Source organism: Polypterus senegalus, chromosome 3 (assembly GCF_016835505.1).
Source record: "Polypterus senegalus isolate Bchr_013 chromosome 3, ASM1683550v1, whole genome shotgun sequence".
Taxonomy (NCBI): Eukaryota; Metazoa; Chordata; class Cladistia; order Polypteriformes; family Polypteridae; genus Polypterus; species Polypterus senegalus.
In genome coordinates this window covers 277,755,360-277,779,610 of record NC_053156.1, presented here as the reverse complement: position 1 = coordinate 277,779,610, position 24,251 = coordinate 277,755,360, and the positions used below count along the sequence as shown (strand labels likewise).

At 37.3% G+C, this 24,251-nt stretch overlaps 1 protein-coding gene across 2 annotated transcripts in view; it reads left to right on the top strand.

Moving 5' to 3' along the window:
- Positions 1 to 21,799, top strand: part of LOC120526208 (V-set domain containing T-cell activation inhibitor 1-like) — a 33,261-nt gene extending 11,462 nt beyond the window's left edge. Inside the window, exons 5-8 of one of the 2 annotated variants that reach the window (XM_039749247.1) lie at positions 6,760 to 7,029; positions 18,635 to 18,760; positions 19,152 to 19,211; positions 21,048 to 21,799. In XM_039749247.1, coding sequence (XP_039605181.1) covers positions 6,760 to 7,029; positions 18,635 to 18,760; positions 19,152 to 19,211; positions 21,048 to 21,067 — 476 coding nt within the window. In that variant the 3' untranslated portion in view covers positions 21,068 to 21,799. The remainder of the gene's footprint in view (positions 1 to 6,759; positions 7,030 to 18,634; positions 18,761 to 19,151; positions 19,212 to 21,047) is intronic. The other variant, XM_039749248.1, reaches the window with a different exon arrangement.
- Positions 21,800 to 24,251: the final 2,452 nt, after the last annotated feature.

Below are 24,251 nucleotides of genomic sequence, written 5' to 3'. Positions count from 1 at the left end.
CAAATTAGCCCCTGTGTGAGTGTGGGTGTTTGTCAGTGAAGCCTGTGAAGAGCAAAACCATACTCAGGGCATTTTCCTGTCATGCTCCCAGTGCTACTAGGATTGTTTCTGGTCAAACAAATTTGAAAATGACATGACCTGATTGAGAGCTGGTTCAGAAAATGGATGAAAGATTAAAACTTGAAATAGCAGTCAAACAATTTGTGGACTGCAGGGGGTGCTCCAGTTCCCCAGGTACCCAACACAGACAGGCTCGGACACAAGTATAAAATAAACAGGAGGATTTTGTTATTGGTGAGAAACTCTTCCCAAGGAATGTCGGATTTAGGAGGTCCTCAAAGTGCTCTTCCCACTGCGTGACTCACCCCAGGTGAGGTCAGCAGCTTTAAACCACATGGGAGAAGCACTGTTTTTTTCCTCCTTAGTCACCCAACAATTTGCAAAAATCTCTCCTTGGCTAACCGATAGTCATTTTTCATGGCCTCACTGAACTTCCACATCCAAGTTTTTGCTTCTGCAACTGCCATCGACCACGTTCAGTTTGGCCTGTCATCTGCCTCTGGGGTCTAATGGTGCTCCCTTTACCTGCTGACATCCACCACTGGGTTTCGATATTACTGCTAGGACAGGCACCAATGACCTTAGAACCAAATTAAAAATCAGTCATTTGCTAAAATATTTTTAGTTAGTTGTGGAATTATCAGCACACACATAAACAGGAAGCTAAAGCCTCTTGGGAAGGACTTCTTAAGTTAAAGACCTGCCTCTCCCCTTCATCCGTTGTTCAGGAGCTCTGTCTCCAAGTTCAAAAAGTAATTCTCATTAAGCACTGATAATTCCAGAAATAACTATTTAATAATATTTTAGCAAATAAATATGCTTCTTGCATGTTTTGCACTTATAACTGGATAACTGACTTGTGGGATTTGCTGCATTAGTGACGTGAGTTTTTTTTTTAGACAGTTTTTTTTTTTTTTTGCCATTGTATGCCATAGGGCACTTTGGCTTTTATTATATCATAAAGTTCTTTCTCTCCATTTCTTGGCCACCACTACAGGGTACATGATATATAAATACAAATATCATTTTTAAGACTTTTTTGCAGTTAAGAGTACATAGTCTTTATAAAGTCAAATGCACAAAGCTAACATAATATGTAAATAAGCAGATGTTTTATTAATTAATACTGAATTAAAAATTGACAGAGTCTGTGAAATAATAAGTGAATGTACAAATATATACTGCCCAACTCAGCAGTAACATAAAATGGTTGAAAAAACAAGAATAGCATTCAAAAAATAAACTAACGTTAATGAGAATAATTACTAGGATAAAAGAATAAGTAACTTTGTTTATTGTCATAACACTTAATTCATTATTGTTTTAAAAGACTCTTTAAGGCCTTTGGAATATGAAATACCATTTGTGACAAAATTAATAATTGCATGCAAAAGTACAGTGATAATGTACAGTATACATGAATTCAAATTTAAATAAAATTCATTTCAATAATAATGAAAAGCCATCAAATTATTATGAAATGCAAAGTTATTATTTTATTATTATTACAGGTTTTATTTCATAAGGGCCTTAATTTTAAAGATCGTTTTATTTCACAATGTGTTTTCTGAATGGCTCTTTTAATGCCCACACTATTTATTTCCCAATGCCTCTCATTTTAATGATGATCTCCTCACGTGTCAATCAACACAAAGACCACCCAATTTAGCCTGTTGCTATTGATTAATCTTTTCCCTGACTATAGGCAGCAGGCTCACAATGGCCTTTTAATGTTACTGGCAAACAAGCCAAGAGGTAGTTGAAAGCTGGGATGGTTAGTTTGAATAGAAACAGAACATTTAACACCTGACGCTATTTTTGAAACAAATTGGCAAAATGCTGGAAATGTTCAGACAGAGATGTGCTTTTCAAAATGAGGACGTTAATGAACAAGTTGTTAGTAGTTTAAGACTGGGAAAGTGTGTTAGACCTTTGAGTCAGCCCTGGGATTAGTGTGCTTTCCTTACCATTCAGGATGGATTGTTTTTAAAAGGGACTGGGCCTGTCATACTTCCACACCAAGAAAAGCTGTCTAAGATCCATGACTGACATCAAAAGGTGGTAAAGTGCAGAGAGCGTGCCCACCAGTCTGTGTGTTGAGCTGGCCTTAGCCATCAACTGAACAAGCTTGTGCAGAATTGCAGGACATGCATAAAAGAAAGAACAAAACACACTGAACCATTAATACCAGCTGACTACCCAGGCAGACCTGGTGCAGATCTATTTTCATTAAAAGGCTAAAACGACCTACTAGTATTGGATTATCACTCTAGGTCTGTAGAGATTGCTCATCTGAGTGCCCGAAAATCTATCAATGTCATAATTTTTTTAATGTCTAGTTTTTCTCATCATGGTATACCTGAAATTTTAGTCACAGACAACAGACCACAGTTTTCTGGACTAGACTTTGCAAGAGTTACTGAAATATATGGGTTTAACTATGTGACTAGTAGCCCAAACTTTCCTGAAATTAATGGTGAAGCAGTGTGATCAGTAAAAACCACTAAAAACTTAGTGCAGAAAGCAAGTGATCCTTATTTAGCACAGCTTGTCTATAGAGCTACACCGCTACACAAGGGGTAAAGTCCTACTCAACTGCTTATGGAAAGATGACTCCGTATTACTGTACCCAATACTCCCACCTGTGGCGTAGCAATGGATTGTGCAGATTGTGCAAAGCACAATGGGCTACAAGCTTAGGGGGATCCACTTGGGGCCATATAGATTAAAAAAAAATGGAATAACTTAAATGACTTGCACAGTTCATTGTGTTATTAAATCAGTTTCAGTGACATATTTGCACCATCGCCAGGCAGTAGTTTACACAAATTTAAACTTCGGGAGTTTGGAGGTTCGGAGGCTCAACATGTCCTTGTCCACCTTACAGAGAAGTGCATATTCCCAAATTTGGTGATCTTTGGCATCTCATAGCGTAAGTGAACTGAAGAAGTTTTGGAGGACGTCACATGAATAGTGTATATATACATTAGTATCATAAATAATTGTTACTTTTGTACTTTGATTTGATGTCAACAGTTTTTGAAATTCAAACTCTTAAACAGTAAATCATAGCAATTCTGTTAAGTGATGGTCCCCGTTAGTTGGCAAACGCCGAATATTTGAACAATTTGACACTTTTTATACTTTTGCCATTTGACGCCAGTATCAGTGAATCCAGCAAACATTCTAAGAGCGCTGCTGCTAAATATAAGGCACGCCTGCAACAGGAAGCTTACCAAGATTTCTACCTTTCTTAAAAATGAGCAAGGGCCAGCGTTAGTGTTTCTTCTTTGAGAGTACGTCTCTCAAGGGTTTGTCTTTTTCTGCTAAGCGAGTAATAAATTTTTCAAGCTGATTTACTATGCCCACAAATTCCTTAGCTCACGGACGACATTAGAAGGCTCTTGCATTTTAAGTATGGCATCTGTTTTGCTTGGGTCTGGCTTAATCCTATCAGATGAGATTATTTGATTTACAGTGGGATGCAAAAGTTTGGGCAACCTTGTTAATAGTCATTATTTTCCTGTATAAATCGTTGGTTGTTATGATAAAAAATGTCAGCTAAATATATCATATAGGAGACACACACAGTGATATTTGAGAAGTGAAATGAAGTTTATTGGATTTACAGAAAGTGTGCAATAATTGTTCAAACAAAATCAGGCAGGTGTATAAATTTGGGCACGGTTGTCATTTTATTGATTCCAAAACTTTTAGAACTAATTATTGGAACTCAAATTGGCTTGGTAAGCTCAGTGACCCCGACCTACATACACAGGTGAATCCTATAATAAGTATTTAAGGGGGTCAATTGTAAGTTTCCCTCCTCCTTTAATTTTCTCTGAAGAGTAGCAACATGGAGGTCACAAAACAACTCTCAAATGACCTGAAGACAAAGATTGTTCACCATCATGGTTTAGGGGAAGGATACAGAAAGCTGTCCCAGAGATTTAAGCTGCATATTGAGGAAATGGAAGACCACAGGCTCAGTTCAAGTTAAGGCTCGAAGTGGCAGACCAAGAAAGACTTCGGATAGACAGAAGCGACGAATGGTGAGAACAGTCAGAGTCAACCCACAGACCAGCACCAAAGACCTACAACATCATCTTGCAGCAGATGGAGTCACTGTGCATCGTTCAACCATTCGGCGCACTTTACACAAGGAGATGCTGTATGCGAGAGTGATGCAGAGGAAGCCTTTTCTCCGCCCACATCACAAACAGAGCCACTTGAGGTATGCTCAAGCACATTTGGACAAGCCAGCTTCATTTTGGAATAAGGTGCTGTGGACTGATGAAACTAAAATTGAGTTATTTGGGCATAACAAGGGGCGTTATGCATGGAGGAAAAAGAACACAGCATTCCAAGAAAAACACCTGCCACCTACAGTAAAATATGGTGGTGGTTCCATCATGCTGTGGGGCTGTGTGGCCAGTGCAGGGACTGGGAATCTTGTCAAAGTTGAGGGACGCATGGATTCCACTCAGTATCAGCAGATTCTGGAGACCAATGTCCAGGAATTAGTGACAAAGCTGAAGCTGCACTGGGGCTGGATCTTTCAATAAGACAATGGCCCGAAACACTGCTCAAAATCCACTAAGGCATTCATGCAGAGGAACAAGTACAACGTTCTGGAATGGCCATCTCAGTCCCCAGACCTGAATATAATTGAAAATCTGTGGTGTGAGTTAAAGAGAGCTGTCCATGCTCGGAAGCCATCAAACCTGAATGAACTAGAGATGTTTTGTAAAGAGGAATGGTCCAAAATACCTTCAACCACAATCCAGACTCTCATTGGAACCTACAGGAAGCGTTTAGAGGCTGTAATTTCTGCAAAAGGCGGATCTACTAAATATTGATTTCATTTCTTTTTTGTGGTGCCCAAATTTATACACCTGCCTGATTTTGTTTGAACAATTATTGCACACTTTCTGTAAATCCAATAAACTTCATTTCACTTCTCAAATATCACTGTGTGTGTCTCCTATATGATATATTTAACTGACATTTTTATCATAACAACCAACAATTTATACAGGAAAATAATGACTATTAACAAGGTTGCCCAAACTTTTGCATCCCACTGTAAAACCTGCACTTCTTTTTTTGTTCAAACTGCATTTTTCACTACTAAAAGTGATACATGCTTTCTGGATTTTGTTTAATAACCCATGCAGTCGTGCATCACAGTCTTTTTGTGTTTTCCCCAAACAAGCACATCGTCCATATGGCAGGTGACTCCCTCCAGTGACGTCTGAGTCCATGCGACTTTGAAAGTGCTCATGTGCAGAAGGTAATGCCAAATGGAAGGTGATTAAAATAATACCTCCCAAAAGGGTTATGAATGCTGTGAACTTGGCTGACTCTTTAGTCAGGGGAATGTGGAAGAAATTTACCAGCACTCCCTCAGGGTGCCCTGTTTTCTCCATGTAATGGAGGCAATAAAACACAAGCAGGAGAAACAGTTAATGTACTTTATTATCTAACTCTTGCAAGAGGCAACCTTTAAAGGGGCACAACCCAAGTACCTTATTAGCAAGTGTTATAAGGGAAAGGTGCCTGCTGTGCTATATTGATATACTTAAATATAATAATAATCATCTTAATAATCATAATAATACATTTCATGTTTAGATAGATAGATAGATAGATAGATAGATAGATAGATAGATAGATAGATAGATAGATAGATAGATAGATAGATAGATAGATAGATAGATACTTTATTAATCCCAAGGGGAAATTCACATACTCCAGCAGCAGCATACTGATAAAAAACAATATTAAATTAAAGAATAATAAAAATGCAGGTATAACAGACAATAACTTTGTATAATGTTTACGTTTAAAGGGTGGAATTAAAGAGTCGCATGGTGTGGGGTCTCCTCAGTCTGTCAGTGGAGGAGGACAGTGACATCAGTCTGTCGCTGAAGTTGCTCCTTTGTCTGGAGATGATCCTGTTCAGTGGATGCAGTGGATTCTCCATGATTGACAGGAGCCTGCTCAGCGCCCATCGCTCTGCCACGGATGTAAAACTGTCCATCTCTGTGCCTGCAATAGAGCCTGCCTTCCTCACCAGTTTGTCCAGGCGTGAGACGTCCTTCTTCTTTATGCTGCCCCAGCACACCACCGTGTAGAAGAGGGCACTTGCCACATCCGTCTGATAGAACATCTGCGGCATCTTATTGCAGATCTTGAAGGACACCAGCCTTCTAAGGAAGTATAGTCGGCTCTGTCCTCTCTTACACAGAGCATCAGTATTGGCAGTCCAGTCCAATTTATCATCCAGATGCACTCCTGTTTAAAGCAGCTTTCCCATGCTCAAGACATTTAAGGCACTTCATTGATTAGATCACAATTTCAAGGAATTCATTACATAATGAGAAAACCTTTAACATGATTGGTTACATCCACTTGCTAACGGGACCTGACAGAATATTGATTAGTAATATTCTTTAGATAACAATTTTACTGTAAAGAACAAAATACATGTTTTATAGGAAGGATATTTAACAGAATTTCATTTAACAATTTAATTCCATCAACTTCCGTAGTTGTGTTTACCTTTGCAGGATTAAAGGGAGTCGAAGCCTGTCTTGGCAGCACATGATGGGGTGTTATACAGATTTTATATGGTTTACATTAATTTTAAAGGTGACTGACCACCTACTCATTTAAATATTTTCTGCTTAATTACAGCATCTTCAACAACTTTAATTGTGCAGAATAATGACAAGAATTTGACTGTTTCTTCTTCATACTGGTTCCCTGCTCCAGAAATTTACTGGCTAGATGACAAAGGCCAAGACATTACTAACCATTCATGTTACAATATTACAAGAACTGCTGATGGCTTGTATCATATTACATCATGTTTTCATATCGGTAATGCTGACAAGATGGATTTTCTCATCTCTTGTATCAACCCTGTCAGTAAAAAGAACACATCAGTCGTCTACAGTTACAAAGGTAATTTCCTTTAATGTTTAATAATCTATAGTGTGACCTTTTAATTCTGTTTGCAGCTTCTTCATGTTTCCTGCTTTTATTTTTTTTACTTTAATTGCTACTATAATTGTAAAACAATATGTCATCCTCAAACCTAATTCAGAGTCATGGGGGCTAGAGCAAGGCAGAAACTAGCACTGGTGAAGACACCAATCCACCATAGGATCCAGTCACACACATAGAGTTATTAATTCTATACTCATTCTGGGGCCAATCTGTAATCTCCAATCACCTTAGTCACCTGGGGTCTCATACATAATGCCGTGTGTAGAATTCACATTAAAACATGGTGTATGGACAAAAGTGGAAAAGTGTGTATGCACAAAAAAGTTCAGATGCATAAAACCCTGCATAAGGCAATTTCCACACACTTCAACTACATAAATCCCAGTCAGCATGAAATGTAACGCATGTGCCTGTCGCCCCACCCCGACTCCTCCCAGAATTATGAATATGTAAATAAATATACATAGCACCTTACATTCATTGTTTTGTGAAAGGCAATGGCAAAAGCACAGGGAAAAACAACTTCAGTGAATGCTAAATGGAGGTCCTGCTATGTGAAGTAGAGGCAAGGAAAAATGTACTTTAGGTGCCGCCAGTTTGAAAAACCAAGCTGAAAAGTGTATACCCAAGTGGGGATGCTGCTGTGAGAATGTGCATGGCTTTATGTCAAGTTTAGTTTTCATACATCTCGAAGTGAGTGTGGAAACAGGTGCACACAACTTTTTTGTGCATATGCACCATTTATACTTGAGTCCCCTTATCTTTGGGGATTTGGGAGGAAAAGTCATAGAAAAACATGGAGGACATTCAAATTCTTAATGATATGTAACTAAACAATACATTAACTAACTGGCACAAACCACAGAAATCTGAAGTACACTTTTAAAAATAAAGGTGCCAATATGGCTCTTCAGAGCAATGCCTCCAAAAGACCCAGCCACATGAAGGTTCAAGATCCATATCCTGCTCCATAAAGTAAATAACCATGAATTGACGGTAACAGATTTCTGAAACACCCATGGCTTGTGAATTTAAAGGTACTCTTTCTGCATAAAATAATACAGCTAAGCGCAGGTTTTCTTAATCTATTACTGCCTTGATAGGTAGGCTACCATACATTAAAGATGTCATGTTTTTTTCTACATATTAGGAAATTTGTTAAACACAACGAGCTAACTTCATAAAAAATACTACTCCTACAATGAAAAGGTGCTTTGACAAGGAGTTTTAAAAGCGTATCCAAAGGGCCATGAAATCTCTGGAAAGTGGTGTGTGGCTCTCCGGACTTCTCTGCAAGGGGATGGAGGTCCAAGTCTTTAGAGCCCTGGTGCTTCCTGTCTTGCTATATGGTTGTGAGACATGGACCCTATCCAATGACCTGAAATGAAGACTGGACTCCTTCAGTACAATACAATACAATACAATTTATTTTTGTATAGCCCAAAATCACACAAGTGCTGCAATGGACTTTAACAGGCCCTAATCCTCAATACAGTATACAAATATTACAAGTATGGAACAGAATTTAACAGTAGATGATATCCCATAATATGATATGGATTTGTTTAGAGTCCTGGAGACCTCAGCCATTAAGCTGCCTCCCCCATTTGCCATTCCACAGCTGAAACAGAGCTGGGCCAGCCAATCTGATGAGAGGACCCCTCTACCCCATGATTCCTATGATCCTCCATCAGGGATGACTTTACCTTAGGCAGGCAAAACAACTTGGCAAGTGGGCCGTGGCACCAAGTGCCACATTTGAGTACCGGGAAGAGAAACAGAATAGGTGAGGGTTAGTAACAAATTATAACTATCATGTTACTTATGTTTTAGTGCTAATGACTAACAACAGAGATGCAGTCTGTACAGTTAATCAGCAGCTCTAGTCAGGATATGCTAAACTGAAGTAGTGAGTCTTCAGCCAGGATTTAAAAGCTGAGACCGAAGGGGCATCTCTTATAGTAGCAGGTAGACCATTCCACAGTTTAGGGGCCCTGTAACTAAAAGCTCGACCTCCCACTGTTATTTTATTAATTCTTGGAATCATAAGCAGACCGGCATCTTGAGATCTTAATGTGCACTCTGGTTTGTAAGTCATGATAAGTTCAGACAAGTAAGCCAGACCTTGGCCATTTAATGCTTTATATGTTAAAAGGAGGATTTTGAAATCTGCCCTAAACTTAACTGGGAGCCAGTGTAAGGATTTAAGAACTGGAGTTATGTGTTCATATTTTCTTGTTCTTGTAATAATTCTTGCAGCAGCATTTTGGATTAACTGGAGGCTGTATAAAGAACAGTTTGAACATCCAGTGAACACCGCATTGCAGTAGTCAATCCTACTAGAAATAAATGCATGAATTAATTTCTCAGAATCCTGTTTATTTAGAAAGCGCCTTAATTTCCTAACATTTTTAAGATGGAAGAAACATGATTTGGACAACTTTGTAATATGCTTTAAATGACATGCTAGAGTCAAAGATAACTCTTAGATTGCAGGCTGATTCAGTAAAATTAATGGGGATTCCAACTGAATTAAATGATGACAAAATATTGTGATCAGCGTCATTCCCTCCAACAATTAACATCTCTGTTTTATCGTGTTTAAAGACAAGTAGTTCTCATCCATCCATCCTTTAATTCACTAACACAACTAATTAAAGACAACATGGAGAAACTTCATTTGATCTAAATGAAAGGTATAACTGGGTGTCATCTGCATACAAGTGAAAATTAACATTATGTTTCCTAATGATAGATCCCAGTGGAAGCATGTAAAGTGAAAACAGTAAAGGTCCCAGTACTGAGCCCTGCGGGACACCATATCTCACTTCTGTGTATAATGATGGAGTACTGTCAGCACATTTCTGTACATATTGGAATCGATTTGATAAATAAGAACTAAACCAAGCGAGCACAGTGCCTGTAAGCCCAACATATTTTCTAGCCTGTGCAGTAAAATAGAATGGTCAATGGTGTCAAATGCTGCACTTAAGTCTAACAACATAATTACAGTGGAGTTTCCTTCATCAGAGGATATCAGAATGTCATTTACAACCCGCGTTAGTGCCGTTTCTGTACTATGACCAGTGAAACCAGACTGGAATTTCTCAAATAAATTGTAATGCGTAAGGTGTGACTGAAGCTGATTGGTGACTACTTTTTCTAGTATTTTAGAGAGAAAGGGTAAATTTGAAATAGGCCTATAATTATTTAGTATGTGTGGGTCTAGGTCTGACTTTTTAAGTAATGGTTTAATGACTGACACTTTTAGTGCATCAGGTACTGTGCCATGCAATAATGAACTATTGATAATGGTTAGAATAGGTGCTGCAAGAACATCCATTGCACTTTTACTAGTTTTGTTGGCACTGGATCTAGGGAACAAGTAGTGGGCTTCATTTTAGAAATTAAAGTTAAGACTTCCTGCTCAGTTACAGGATTAAAATTATTAAAGTGCTGAATGCAATGTGAGGCAGGGTCTGCTAAGCTAGTATGCAGTTTGTACTGTGATGCTGAGATCTGGGATCTTATATTTTTAATTTTCTCATTGAAGAAGTTCATAAAGTCTGTATAATATCTGTTGGTATTTTGCACTGTAGATCTGAATTCCTATTTGTTAATTTAGCAACTGTTCTAAACAGTACCTGAGGATTTTTATTATTGCTATCTATTATTATAGAATAGTATTCTGAGCAAGCTTTAAACAGAGCTTTTTTATATTTTTAACACTCTCTGTCCATTCAATTTGAAAGACATGTAGCTTTGTTGTTCTCCATCTGCACTCCAGTTTTCAACACTCTAATTTAAGAGCTCGAGTGTTTCCATTAAACCAGGGAGTACTGTGTCTCTTCAGAGAATCCTTGGGTACTGCTGGTTTGACTTTGTGTCAAGTGAGCAGTTGCTCACTGAGTCACGAATGAGGCACATTACCTGCATTGTGTGATAGCATCAGTTATGGCACTACGGCCATGTGACAACGCCAAGGGGACATCCAAGTAACACCAGGCTGCAGCAGATAGATGGTCATTTTCAGTGGGTGGAACTGTAGTGAGTATCTGCCTGGGGGTTGCCATCCAGGATCCCAAGATGTTTCACCATGTGGTGGGTGAGGCAAAACACTATACTAGTGCACACTTTCCATCCTGAACAGAACCTGACTTGTAGGGAAAACCCACACGGACACAAGGAGAACATACCCAAGGGCAACATCCAGATGGTTGTCCAAGGATTTGGACGAAGGATAATCAACCCCTGAAGCAGCAGTGCTAACCACTGGCCTTTTTTAGTGGTTAAATGCTATATAGTGTTTGGAATTTTTGTGCTCTTCCTGTGTCTGCATGAGTTTTTCACCTAAATCCCAGGTTGGATGGCAATTCCATATTGATGCCAGGAGAGCATGAGTGTGGTTATGTGTGTGAGTGGGCTCTACAATAGACTGGCACCTAGTCCAAAGCTGCTTCTTGCATTGCCCCCAATGTGGCTGGGATTGGCTTAAGTCAATGATAATTCTGAACTGATTAAGTGGGTTTCAGAATAACTATGACTTTAAATAAATCCTTTGTATTTTCAGCAGTGCAATATATTTACAACCATATCTGAATTGAGTAATTTAATATGCAGCACAATTTAATATAATATAGTTGCATATCTGTACATTTTAAGCAATACTTTGATAAAAAGAAGTTAGAAAAAAACTGCATTATGTATAATACTTTATCAATATCAATGTAATCCCTAAAAGTATTTAAAACATATGTAGGATCTGTTTAGATTTTATTTAAAAAATAACTACAGTTTTGTTCTATAGTATCATAACGCATTACAGGCTAAGAGTAGTTTTATGCTGTAAGTTATTTAACGGCATTTACAATTTTTAGGGTTGTCTAGTATTAAGATGTCTGCAGTCTTTACTCTACTGTTAAAACATATGAGCTACAATAAAAGACAACAAAATACTAAATGTTTAATTCTGAGGCATAATTGCAACACTACACTAGAAGCAACTCTGAATCACTAAGTGTCTATTCACTCAAAATATAAATAAAAAGCAAAATGTTGTTCATTCACATTTTCATTATGACGAGTATCTGTTGTACTTTCAAGATGGAGTTAAAAAAAAAAACTGCATCACAATAAAATACTGAACTGGTGCTCAAAATATTAGGAAGATTAGAAAAGAAAATCTCTCTTTTATTACAGTTAAATTACATTTGTACAGATAAGTTACTACATTCCATTAAACTGTGCTGACTATTTAATTGGTTCATTTATACTAACATCTACAGTACTGTTTCAAAAACACTTCACTACGAGAATATACAGTATAGAATGTATCCATTTATAAATAAAACTGTTTTCACAGCAACATGACCCTCTGTGCTGTAAAATAACGATAGTTGTGAGAAAATGAGCTTCAGTAGAATTTTACATAGGCCGGTGGGACTGTAGAAGATTTCATGAATCTCTCTATTTATTTATCCTGCTTTATCTAGTTTAAGGTCGAAAGAGTCTGTTCAAGATGCATCAGATGCAGGATACGAAACAACCCTAGGATGGGACATCAGTCCAATGCAGAGCACAGACACATTACATATATTAGAACAATTTTGACAAGAATGGGCCATTCAATCCAACAAAGCTTGCCACTCCTATCCACTTAATTCCTCCAAAATAACATTTAGTAGAGTTTTCAAGGTCTCTAAAGTCCTACTGTCTTTCACACTACTTGTGTCTATTGTTCTCCGTAAGAAGAAAATTTTAGATTAGATTAGAAAAAAATAAAACTTTATTAATCCCAATGGGAGATTGAAATGCATAAAGCTGTAGAAACATTTAAAACAAGGATACAGACTTACAGGGCATGTGATACAGCCAATCAATCAATTGATAAATAAACAAACAAATAAATAAATAAACTTGACAAGTTCCTTGGGTGGAAGCGTTGAATTGCCTGATTGCAGTGGGCATGCAAACCCCCAGAGGTGCTTCTTAGCACACCTGTGGCTAAGTTCTCCAAGAGAGCACCTCCTGGATGAGATGGGGGGTACTTTTCAAGATGGCATCCAATTTTGCTACCATCCTTTTTTGTACCCCAGCTTCCAGTGTGTCTAGGGTTTGCACTATGATGGCGCAGGCTTTCCTGATACAGTATGTTTGTTCAGGTATTGTGCTTTTTTTGTGCTCAGGTTGTTTCCACCCGAGACTGCAGTTTAAAACACTACACTGGCCACTTTGGACTGGCAGAACATTTCCAGCAGCTTGCTACACACATCAAAGGCCTGAGCCTGCTTAGCAAGTCCAGTCTGCTCTGGCTCTTCTTGTCCAGCGCCACTGTGTTATCAGACCAGTCCAGTTTGTTGTTTATGTGAATCCTCAGATACTTGTACTGTAGGTCTGCACCACTTCCATGTCCTCCAAGTGGTGACTGGTCTCAGAAGCTTCTTGGCATGTTGGAAGTCCACCATCAGTTCTTTTGTTTTGATTATATTGAGTTACAGGTTGTTGTTCCTGCACACAAGACAAGTCCTTCATGATTTTCCTGTACTCTGACTCATCTCCATTATTAATGCAACCTATAATGGAAAAGTCATCTGAAAAATTCTGTAGATGGCAAGCACTGATGTTCTGCTGGAAGTCTGTTCTGTAGAGGGTAAACAGGGAGGGGGACAAGAGGTGCTCCAGTATTACAAACCACCATTACTGAGACACAGTCCCTCAGCCTCATAAACTACTGTCCGTTGGTCAGGTAGTCCATGATCCAGAAGATTGTGGGAACATCAAGATTCAAAGCCTTGAGCTTTTTCAATTGTTGATGAAGTGGAATGGTGTTAAAAGCACTGGAAAAGTCATAGAACCTTATCCTGACTGGGGTACTGGCTTTTCCAAGTTGGAGTAGTCTCTGTGGAGCATGTAAATGAGAGAAACTTCCACATCTATATGTGCCTGATAAGCAAACTGCAGATGATCCAGATGTTCTGAAATCAGGGGCCATAGCTGTTTTAAGACCAGACTGTCAACCGTCTTCATGATGTAAGAAGTAAGAGCAACTACTCTGAAGTCCTTCTGATCACTGGAAATCCCTTTCTTTGGCACTAGGACCACACAGAATGTTTTTTCACAGCTGGGGAACCTTCTACAAATTCAGGAAAAGGGAGAACAAGTGCGGAAGAACCCTGCAGAGCTGGCTGATACATGTTTTCAGCACTGTTTGGCTGATTCCATCCATCCCTGTAGCCTTGTTTAAGCAGAGTTTTGCCAGCTCTCTCTTCACTTGATCAGCAGACACACATACAGTCCAGGAAGTGGTGAGGAGCTGGAGACCACAGGTGTGATGTCATTGTAGGGGAAGATCATGCAGGGTGCAGATGGCAGTTGGGATTCTGGGACCTCCTCAGCTCGCTTACAGAGGCTAACAGTGTTGTGGGGGCTGTACTGTCAAGAATGTGTGAAGCCTGTTGAAGAATTGGTTCAGCTCATTAGCTCTGTTCTTGTTCCCTTCCTCTGTATTTTTAACAGCCTGTTTGTAGCCAGTAATATCCCTTTCTACAATTCTTTCATGTTGTTTAGTTGTAACTTGTGCTCCTTACGGAGCTGTTTCCTATTGTTTGTGTGAAATATAATCTTAACAAGTTTCCAACTGTGCCGCTGTGTTCTTACTAAGCTCATTTTAAAGTAACAGTCTCGATCCACTGGACTAATACCTTCCATAATTTAAAACACTTTAATCCTGTTACTTCTTATTTTTGTTTTTCTTAAACTGGAAAGGTTCAACTCTGTTAACCTTTCTTCATAGGTCATTCCTTAATCCTGGAATCAGTCGAGTTCTTCTTCTCTGGACTTTTTCTAGCACTGCTATGACTTTTTTGTACACCAGAGATCAAAACTTCATTACCTTGTCATTTTGGAGAAGTCAGTTTTTGTAGGTTATATGCATTGGAAAGAAATTGGATTGCCTGCATGGACATGAAGAGAATATGCAATCTCTAGTAATGGGCATAATTTGTAGTCCCTAGAAAAATTGCTCATCTCCATGGAAGTTTTCACATTTAATTGTTATACACCATTGAATCAAAGTGGATTTAATTTGGCATTCTTGACATTGATCAACAGAAAAAGACTCTTTAATGTCCAAGTGAAAACTGATTTCTGTAATGTAGTCTAAATTAATTCAAATATAAAACACAAAATAATTGCTTGCATTAATATGACATGTCTAAATCATCAATGGTGCAATCAATTGGGTTCAGAAGTCACAGAATTTGTTCAATGGAGATCACATGCCCTGGGGTTTCAATGAATTGTAGTTTAAATGCTCCTGTAGCTGGAATGTCCAACATGTGGTGTGTCAGTATGGTGGTCTAGCCTACACAATGAAGACAAAAGAACACTCCAAGGAAATCCATGAAAACAGGATTGAAAAGCACAAGTCAGGGAATGGAAACAAGAATATATCCAAGTAACTGAATATCTTTGGAGTCCAGTTAAATCAGTCATTTTGAAATATAAAGAGTATAACAGAGCAAATCTGCAGACAGCAGGCCGTCCAAAATAATGGAGTGATTGTGCAAGAAGAAGACAAGTGAGTGAGGCTGCCAAAAGGCCTATGAGAACTCAAAAGGAGTTACAAGCTACAGATGGACCAGATTGGAGAGACTGCTTAGACAACAACTCTGCACAAGTTCTTCACTAGTCGCAGGTTAGTGGCAGAGTGGAAAAGGGAGAATGACACACATGACATCTTTACTTGTGATTTCCAGAAATGGAAGACTCTGACATCAGCTGAAAGAAGGTTCTGTAGTCTGATGAGACCAAAATTGAGCTTTATGGCCATCAGACTAAATGTCATGTTTGAACACTGCATAATAACAAAAACACATCATACCCATTGTGGACTATGGAGCTTCCAACATCAGGTTGTGGAGATGTAGGCCCTAGAAGACTTGTGGGGATAAAATGAATGCAACACAATGCAGGAAGTTTTTTTCTTTTTATAATAGTGCTCATCTAATGTTGTGGAATTCTAGTTTAAAATAAAATTACATGTTAATAAAATGATAAAACATTATAACCTAAAGTATCCATTGAAAATAAGTCATATTTAAACCATGCCTTTCATTACCACCTTGTTTGTCAGTGAGAGGGTTTTTTACTATATTGAATGTTGCTGCATTCTTACACAATTATTTAAATGAATGTGATGTTCGTTGGAAAGTGGAAAATCATTGAAAGCTCTAGTAGTTATTAAAAAAATCACAAGAATTAATAGTATATCACATTTAAATTATTCTACCAATTGGCCCTATCACCTTTTTGTCAGCAAGAGACAACAAGAAAAGATACAGTAATAAAAAGGCAAAAAAAGGTATCTATAATGTTAAAATAATCAGTTATAAAAGGTATCAATTCTAAGCCAGTAAACCTCTAACACTAATGTAGCACTGAGATGTCTAATATATAAACAATTTTGCACTCACAGATCATGAAGGACCAACACCATATTTGAGCTTGAGAACAAAAAAGGGATTAGAAAGAAACCTCCTCATCACTTGTGATACCACTCATGACAGTACTGTACATTTTAAAATAATAAAGAGTAATGTATGTTAAAAGATTCAATTGCATATCTCAATAATGAAATGCTTTAGACTTCTTTATTATTTCATAATAGTCCAAGATATATTTTCCAATTAGTAAAATATTAAAATTACAAAATGTTCTGTAACTGAGGCTATGCCCTTAAAATAGAAATACTCTTTATGAAGTGTGGCTGGGTACTCCTGATGATGATTTTCATCCTGAAGTTTGAGGTTACTTTCAATGCATGAAGTGTCAGTTTGTTGGGATAATACATGAAACATCTTTTCTTTGAAAGGCCTATGGACAGGGGAGCTCTGATAGTCTGTAACAAACAGATAAAGGACAGCACAGACCCCTTGGCATTTCCTGGACTGCAGAATTGCAAAAAACTAAATTATTTGAAGACAGACATTATGAAGTCATCTCGCCAGAGCTATACCTAACTACTGTGTAGACCATTTGCATTAATTTGACTCTTTTTGGCAAGTTTATGTAAAATGTATTTAGCCAAAGTTGTATTAGTGCCACTAGATGATGTTATTTAAACTTCTCTAATGTCACAGGCTAAACAGACTGCACTTGTGTGCGAGTAATAGCATCGCCAAGCTAATTAGAGACTAAATATGTAAAATACAAATCACTCATTCAATCATTTCACATGTCATTGGCGTGAAAGTCCAGTCGTCTAATCTGGTTTTCTGGTGAGGGCAAACTAAACAGCAGCAGTGACATCGGGGCATCGCTACAGTGGCAGAAGGTGCAGCTTTCTATGATTGTTAAATGTGCAACATGTGTTTGTATATAAATATATATTTAAGGAATTCTGAAGTTCTTGTAGTGTATATAATTTTCAGTTGACTGCACTTTATATTGCTACCAATATGTTTTTTGAATACCAATAATGTAATTAATGTTTAGTTATGTAATAAACAAATTCCGAACTGATTGCTCTGTTAACAGTTCCCTCACAGCAATCTCTGTCTTTCTTAATAGAAGACACACTTCCTTTTCATGTTATTATTGATCAGCTATTATTTCTTGATCAACTGTTCTTCTATTTTATGACAAAAAATGAAAACACTGATCAAATTAAAACTGAACTAAACTGCTACTGTATAGGAAAAAAAATAATTTACAATGTTGTGGGAGAAGAAAGAAATGCACTTTATTTTGAAAAAGAGTTCATTAGAATTACATTTTAATTGCAGATGTTGATTATTGTAGGAATGGAAGTAAATGTGAAACAAAGATACTGCAGGCTTAAAGTATGGTAGAAATGGGGTCCTTAGGAGACTGAGGTTGGGAATTTCAATCTTAGTGCTAATGTTCAAGGGAGACTACAAATATTTGCTGAATGATCCATTTTCAAATCTTTTCCATTTTCATTTCACTTGTTGACTTAGCTAGAGCTCAAGAACATTAGGCAGCAGGCACCAAAAAACCTCAGGCTGATAACCTCTCCTTGTCTGGTCACACCCAAACACCCACCTACTCTAATGCTGGGCCACTTTAGAACTTCTATACCCACTTTGGTCAACGAGAGTAAATATGGAAGAGCAAGAGGAGAGCATGTTAGTGAGAATCGAGTCAAAGGCCTGGAAAATGCATGCAGGCACTAAACACCACACACCATTAAAAATGTAGATTGTCTTTTTCAAAAGTGTGTCTCTCTCATGCATAAGTTTGGAAAAAATTTTTTTTTTTTCTTCAAAAACACTTAATAACAATAATCAAAGTGAAGCAATGTTCAGAAATTACAGCAGACACTTGTCACTTGTTTGTGGCACATGGAATAAGTGCTGCTGAAGACAGAACACGTTTACAGCATTTTTTGCAAAATGCTTTTTATTTTCTAAATTCATTTCCAGAGTTTGGCTGAATAAACTTCACTCAGAATTGAGCTTATTTCAGATGTTTGAATTATCAGATGTAAATGACATTCCATACAGTTTATAAACTAAAACTTTCCTTTTTTTTACTCCAGGGACACATCCTGATTCTCATTCATCCACAAGTACAATATTATGGATTTTTTTAGGTGTATCTGCACTGATCATTTTTGGGATCGGTATATTAATAGGGAAGCGCTACTGTGCAGGATCAAAGAAAGGTAAGCATATTCCTTATCCTGTAAATTCTTTATCTATCTATCTATCTATCTATCTATCTATCTATTATGTAGTGCCTTTCACTCTATCTATCTATCTATCTATCTATCTATCTATCTATCTATCTATCTATCTATCTATCTATCTATCTATCTATCTATCTATTGATTTATGATTTTGTAGAAACACGCCTTGTTCATTGCATCCAGGATAAGAAGAAAGAATTTTTGGATGAAATCTAAGTGTCAAAAATGACGAACATCTTCAGCTTTTATTTAACTTCTTTAAAATATAAATGACTGTTTTTGGAAGTAACACTAAAAAATCCGAAGGCAACTCTTACCTAATGTGTTCCTTTTCCAGTAATTGTTTAAATGGTTTTTTTTTTTGCAGATGACCAAAATACAGAAACTACTCCTTTGATTAGCACAAATCGAGCAAATTCAATGCCCGGTGGGTTTTCCACTCCTTTTATATTATTAATTTTTCTGACTTTGTCCTAATTGAAAAACACACAAAAATATAAAAATATTTACATATTCTGCTTATGTTGCAAAAAAAATGCCTTGATGTCTGGGGTGACAGAGCTTCTATCACTGTTGCCTTACAGATCTGAAGTCTAAGGTTCAAATTCTGGCTCAAGCCCTGACTTTGTGAATCTTGTGTTTTCTCTCCATGTCTATATGATATTATTCTGGGCACTCTAGTTTTATTTATTTATTTATTTATTTATTTTTACCATATCCCAAGAAAATGAGTGTTAGTTTATTTTAACTGACAACTCTGAATTGAAAATGGGAGAAGTTTAGTACCCCCTTCCAGGATTGGTTTCTGTGTTGAGGATGCCAGGATAACCTCTGGCCCCTTTGTCATGTCCTGAACAATTCTGTTATGATTGTTTATAAGCACATTCTATATTTACATATTACTATTTTAAGAGGACTATTCTCTTCTACTACATCACAGCTGACTGCCCATGTTTATCTATCATTGTGTTACTGGTGAGTTTTAAACTCTCTTCAAGTATGTAATTCTAAAAAATCTTTTTTCCTTTTTTATATAAATAATTTTTAAAAAGATTGTTATCAGTATGTTCAGAAGAACACCAGTGATCATCATCTCTTCTAGCAGGACCCTTGTCCTCAGTCCTCTCTTGATTCGAGACTTCCCTGAACTGAGTGTTGACTGACGGTCCTTTTTAAGGTCTGACCTTGAAGTACTTTTAGTGTCAAACTCATTTTTCCAACAAGTACTTCTGGGTCACCCAAATGCATAAGAAAATAGTGAAATGGAACCCAGGGAGCTCCCTTCAAGAAACTCCATCAAACTAATCCCAGCAAATTCCAAAAAATTCAGAAGACTGTCAGCATCAGCCTGCCATTGCCATTTATTTATGTGGATAAACAGTGATTGTTCTAGGCACGTTCTCCAGTCCTTATAGACATGTGTATCCTTTCCAGGGAGGGCTCTGTGGTGTAGTCCAGAACACATCCTGGACACGTCAACCACATCAGTGCAACGTCCTCCAGCATCTTCCTTCCACTTACAGTAGCTGAGGATTGCATTTCCAAGAAAACAATCACAACACTTTGCATTGAAATATTGAAAAAAAAGAATAAAAATTATAATAATAAATCTTGTTAATGTCCTGTGGTGGGTTGGCACCCTGCCTGGGATTGGTTTCTGCCTTGAGCCCTTTGTTGGCTGGGATTGGCTCCAGCAGACCCCCGTGACCCTGTGTTCAGATTCAACGGGTTGGAAAATGGATGGATGGATCTTTTTAATTTTCCCCTTTCTTAGTTGTGTTTTCTGCTTAAATGTGATTTCACAATATAGTTTATTCTTCTAACAAAACAAATTCAATCTAATATACAGAATGACACTAAACCCACAATGATATAGAAATGAATTAGTCACACTCACCGGGTGAAATCATGAGAGCCACACAAACCTAAACATACAATAAAATATGTTTCAAAACTTAGTGAACGTGACAACATGCTTAAAAGAATCCTAGGTCTTCACATCTGACACTGTGATGCTGCTCATTTTTTTATTTTAGTAACTTTATATGGAGATGAAATATCAGACTTATTCCTGAATTAATTTAATTCTTAGCATGGGCTGTGGACAAAATGTCTGAGTTGGTGGGTTTTGAAATTTGTGAATTGGTAGGTTAGTGGAAATCAATGGATGGACTAATATTTCATAAAGTTTCACACATGGTTCTGTTCAAACAAATTCTTTAATTAATCATTTTTAGTAAATGTTCTGTTACTTTCTTTTCAGATGTTCGAGTAAATATGTGAGAAAGCTGTTCCTCCTGAACACAGAGATCATGAGCCACACTGAGCCATCTCCACTTGCTTCCTTAACATGATGTCATTGGATAAAGCTTCTAGTTATTGTTCCTACATAACATAAATTGTCTTAAATCTTTAGGCTTAATCTAAAATTATTTTCTTGATTGTACCAAGAATTTGACAATGTTTGACTGCCCTGTATCTGTGATAATATACCAAATCAAATTCAAATATAGCTGGATTTGATATAGAAGGGAAACAGAAAACTCATTGATAACTCTCAGACAAAATGTTAAGGTAAACAAGCAGAGTGTGCAGGTTTGACCACCGACATTAGAGTACAATACAGGATGAAATAAGAAATTAGATCAGCTTGCCAACATTTCAGCACTCAAACTAGCGGTATGTTCAGTAGAAAGATATCATGCTTGACCTAGAGATTGCAGCGATACTAGAAATAATAGTGCTCATTTTCTTCCTTCTTCAAGGGTCTATTGATTGTCCAAAACCCCAAATCCCAAAAACTACAGAACTCCAAAAAAGGCTATAAAATGCCTGTAACTCCTTAAATATCCTGGTAGTGTTAGGTGAAGGGACTCAGGACTTCTCCACTTTCATTAACATAAAAGATGGGGGTTAATTATAATGTATTGTGCTGTTTTTAAAACAATTACTTTAACATTAAAATGGTCAACTTTTTTTTAACTGTGGTGGGCTGGCGCCCTACCCAGGGTTTGTTTCCTGCCTTGCGGCCTGTGTTGGCTGGGATTGGCTCCAGCAGGCCCCCGTGACCCTGTAGTTAGGATATAGCGGGTTGGATAATGGATGGATGGATCTTTTTTTTAAATTAAAAATATTTCAGAGAAAAGGGTGCTATTAACATTTCCTTTTGAAGTCCAGACCACAATGTTATCTGTTGTCATCCTTCTTGAATTTTCTTTTGCTATCAATAAATAAAATATATTATTATTATTATTATTATTATTATTATTATTTGACACTGTAAACCATCAGATCCTGCTTTCCACCCACTCTGAGGCATCACCAAATCTGCTTTTAAAAGGTTTCAGTCCCACCCCTCGCACAGATCATGTCAGATGTCTTGGAGGGGAGAGGTGTAAAAATTGCATCACATAAGCACAGGGGTGCCCTAAGGATTGGTGGTGGGTCCTTTCCTCTTCTTGTAACGCACCTTCATACTAAGTCTTATTATTCACTGCCATGGCTTCTCATATCACTGGTATGCCAACAGTACTCAGCTGTACCCGCTGTTTCCTATGGAGGACCACACGGTCTCAGCTAGAATGTCAGCACATCTCACTGACTTCTCAGCTTGGAAGAAGGAAAACAGCTTTAACTCAATCTATTTATGACTAAGTTCTTTACCTTTGAACAGTGAGTTTAAAACTTTAATTTAGTTGCTTCACAGCACCTCCTTCTTGTTAACAGGCTACCATTGTCAGCAGTTTAGATTGAGGATGGTACTTTATTATAATTAATTTAAAATCATATGCCTCATACAGGACCCAAACCAGTCCACAGTCAGTGGCTATGATGTTTTCTCCAATCACAATATATTACAATATATTATAGGAAATCATACACTGGGGGTTGCTATACTTAGAAGGGGAAGGTTTAAGGCAAGTTTTGAGAAATTGATTGGCTACTTTGCACATGAATAGAATATGCCTAAGAAATGTACATTTTTTACAAAATGTAGGTTATTGTTTTTTTCCTGGAAATTTTTAAGAATTGGATTGAATTGTCCTTTTTTTGAATTGAATTTCCTAGTTAAATGTTCCAATTTAAAAGTTTGTCATTTATTTGTGAAAAGTGGATTTTGTTTTTCTTTTTTTAAATGATTATATACTGTATGAGTCTGCTTCACCATTTTTGGATGAGAAAGATGAGTGATATTTATGGGCACTAAACACTTAAAATAACTGTGCACATGTGAATATCATTCATCCTTATGTGGACTCTGACCTGTGCTCAGTGTTGCCAGGATGGGTGCCACAACACTGAATTGGATTGTTAGTCTGACAGTGTTATGTTGTTGTAAATAGCAGTTGCAGTTGTAAAGCTCATAGCTGATTTGGAGGTCATATAAAATTTCAAATAAATAAGCTTGCTACAAAAAAAAAGCGGTTTTCCTGCTATAGGATAAAAATATACAACATTATATGTTTTAATCAATTTCTTTTTACATTTATGCACTTTGGGCATCACAGTGTGGTAAGCTCTACGAGACCTATAGGAGTAAGCACCTCTTATCTTGGAGCATTTCCCCCTCTAAAACAAAAAAGTTTTTTATATACTGAACTTTTTTAATGTATGTATTTTACAGAATAAAAGGCTCATTTTGGCAAAAAATTTAAAATGTGGTGTTTGTACCTGGGTAGCAAATTACTGAGGTTTTGGGTGGTATGACTTAAGAGCGCTGGACAGAATGGCAAGCAGCTATGAATACTTTCTTATCCAAATCCTTGCCATGTCTCTTCTCTTCTGCCAGGCATTTTCAATTCACATCTGCTAGAATGGCTGCAGATCTGTCTTCCCAGTAGTGCAGCTTATGGGTGTGTGTCACATTTAATGCCAGTGGGGCACATTACCACAGTGTGGAATAATTTTAGGGTATTTTTAGGGTAGCACAGCATTCATCTTAAAGAAATAGAATAAAGGGTTAATAAATATCAGAAACCTTCTCAGGCATATCAGGAAACCAGATAAAGGTCAAGTGAACATAAAACTGGACTGAAAGATGGCTAAGAAGTCAGCAGATGCCCAGTAAAACAACCAGAATGGACAGTAGTTATATGCACAAAAATTTCAAGGATGGTGGCTCAGCTCAAAGGTATGAGAAGAACCAGAATGTAATCAAACAGACTTTTATTTTATATAAATAATTTGGATGTAAACCACTGAACCAACCAGAGTAAATGTATGTATTGATTTACACTGTATGTACTCTAAATTCAATAGTTTATGAAATGAACCTCTATTCTTGGTTTCTCTGATCATTCTGGCTATGCTGTAACAGACTGCTTTTAAAGAATGCTATCTCTGAGACATTTTGCCGAGGAGTCATTAAAAGATACAATGAACAGCTTTTCTCCAGCCTGATTACTGACTGGTCCTGATAGACGATGTTTCTTTCTTTAATAAGATGTTAAATTTCTACCACATGGAC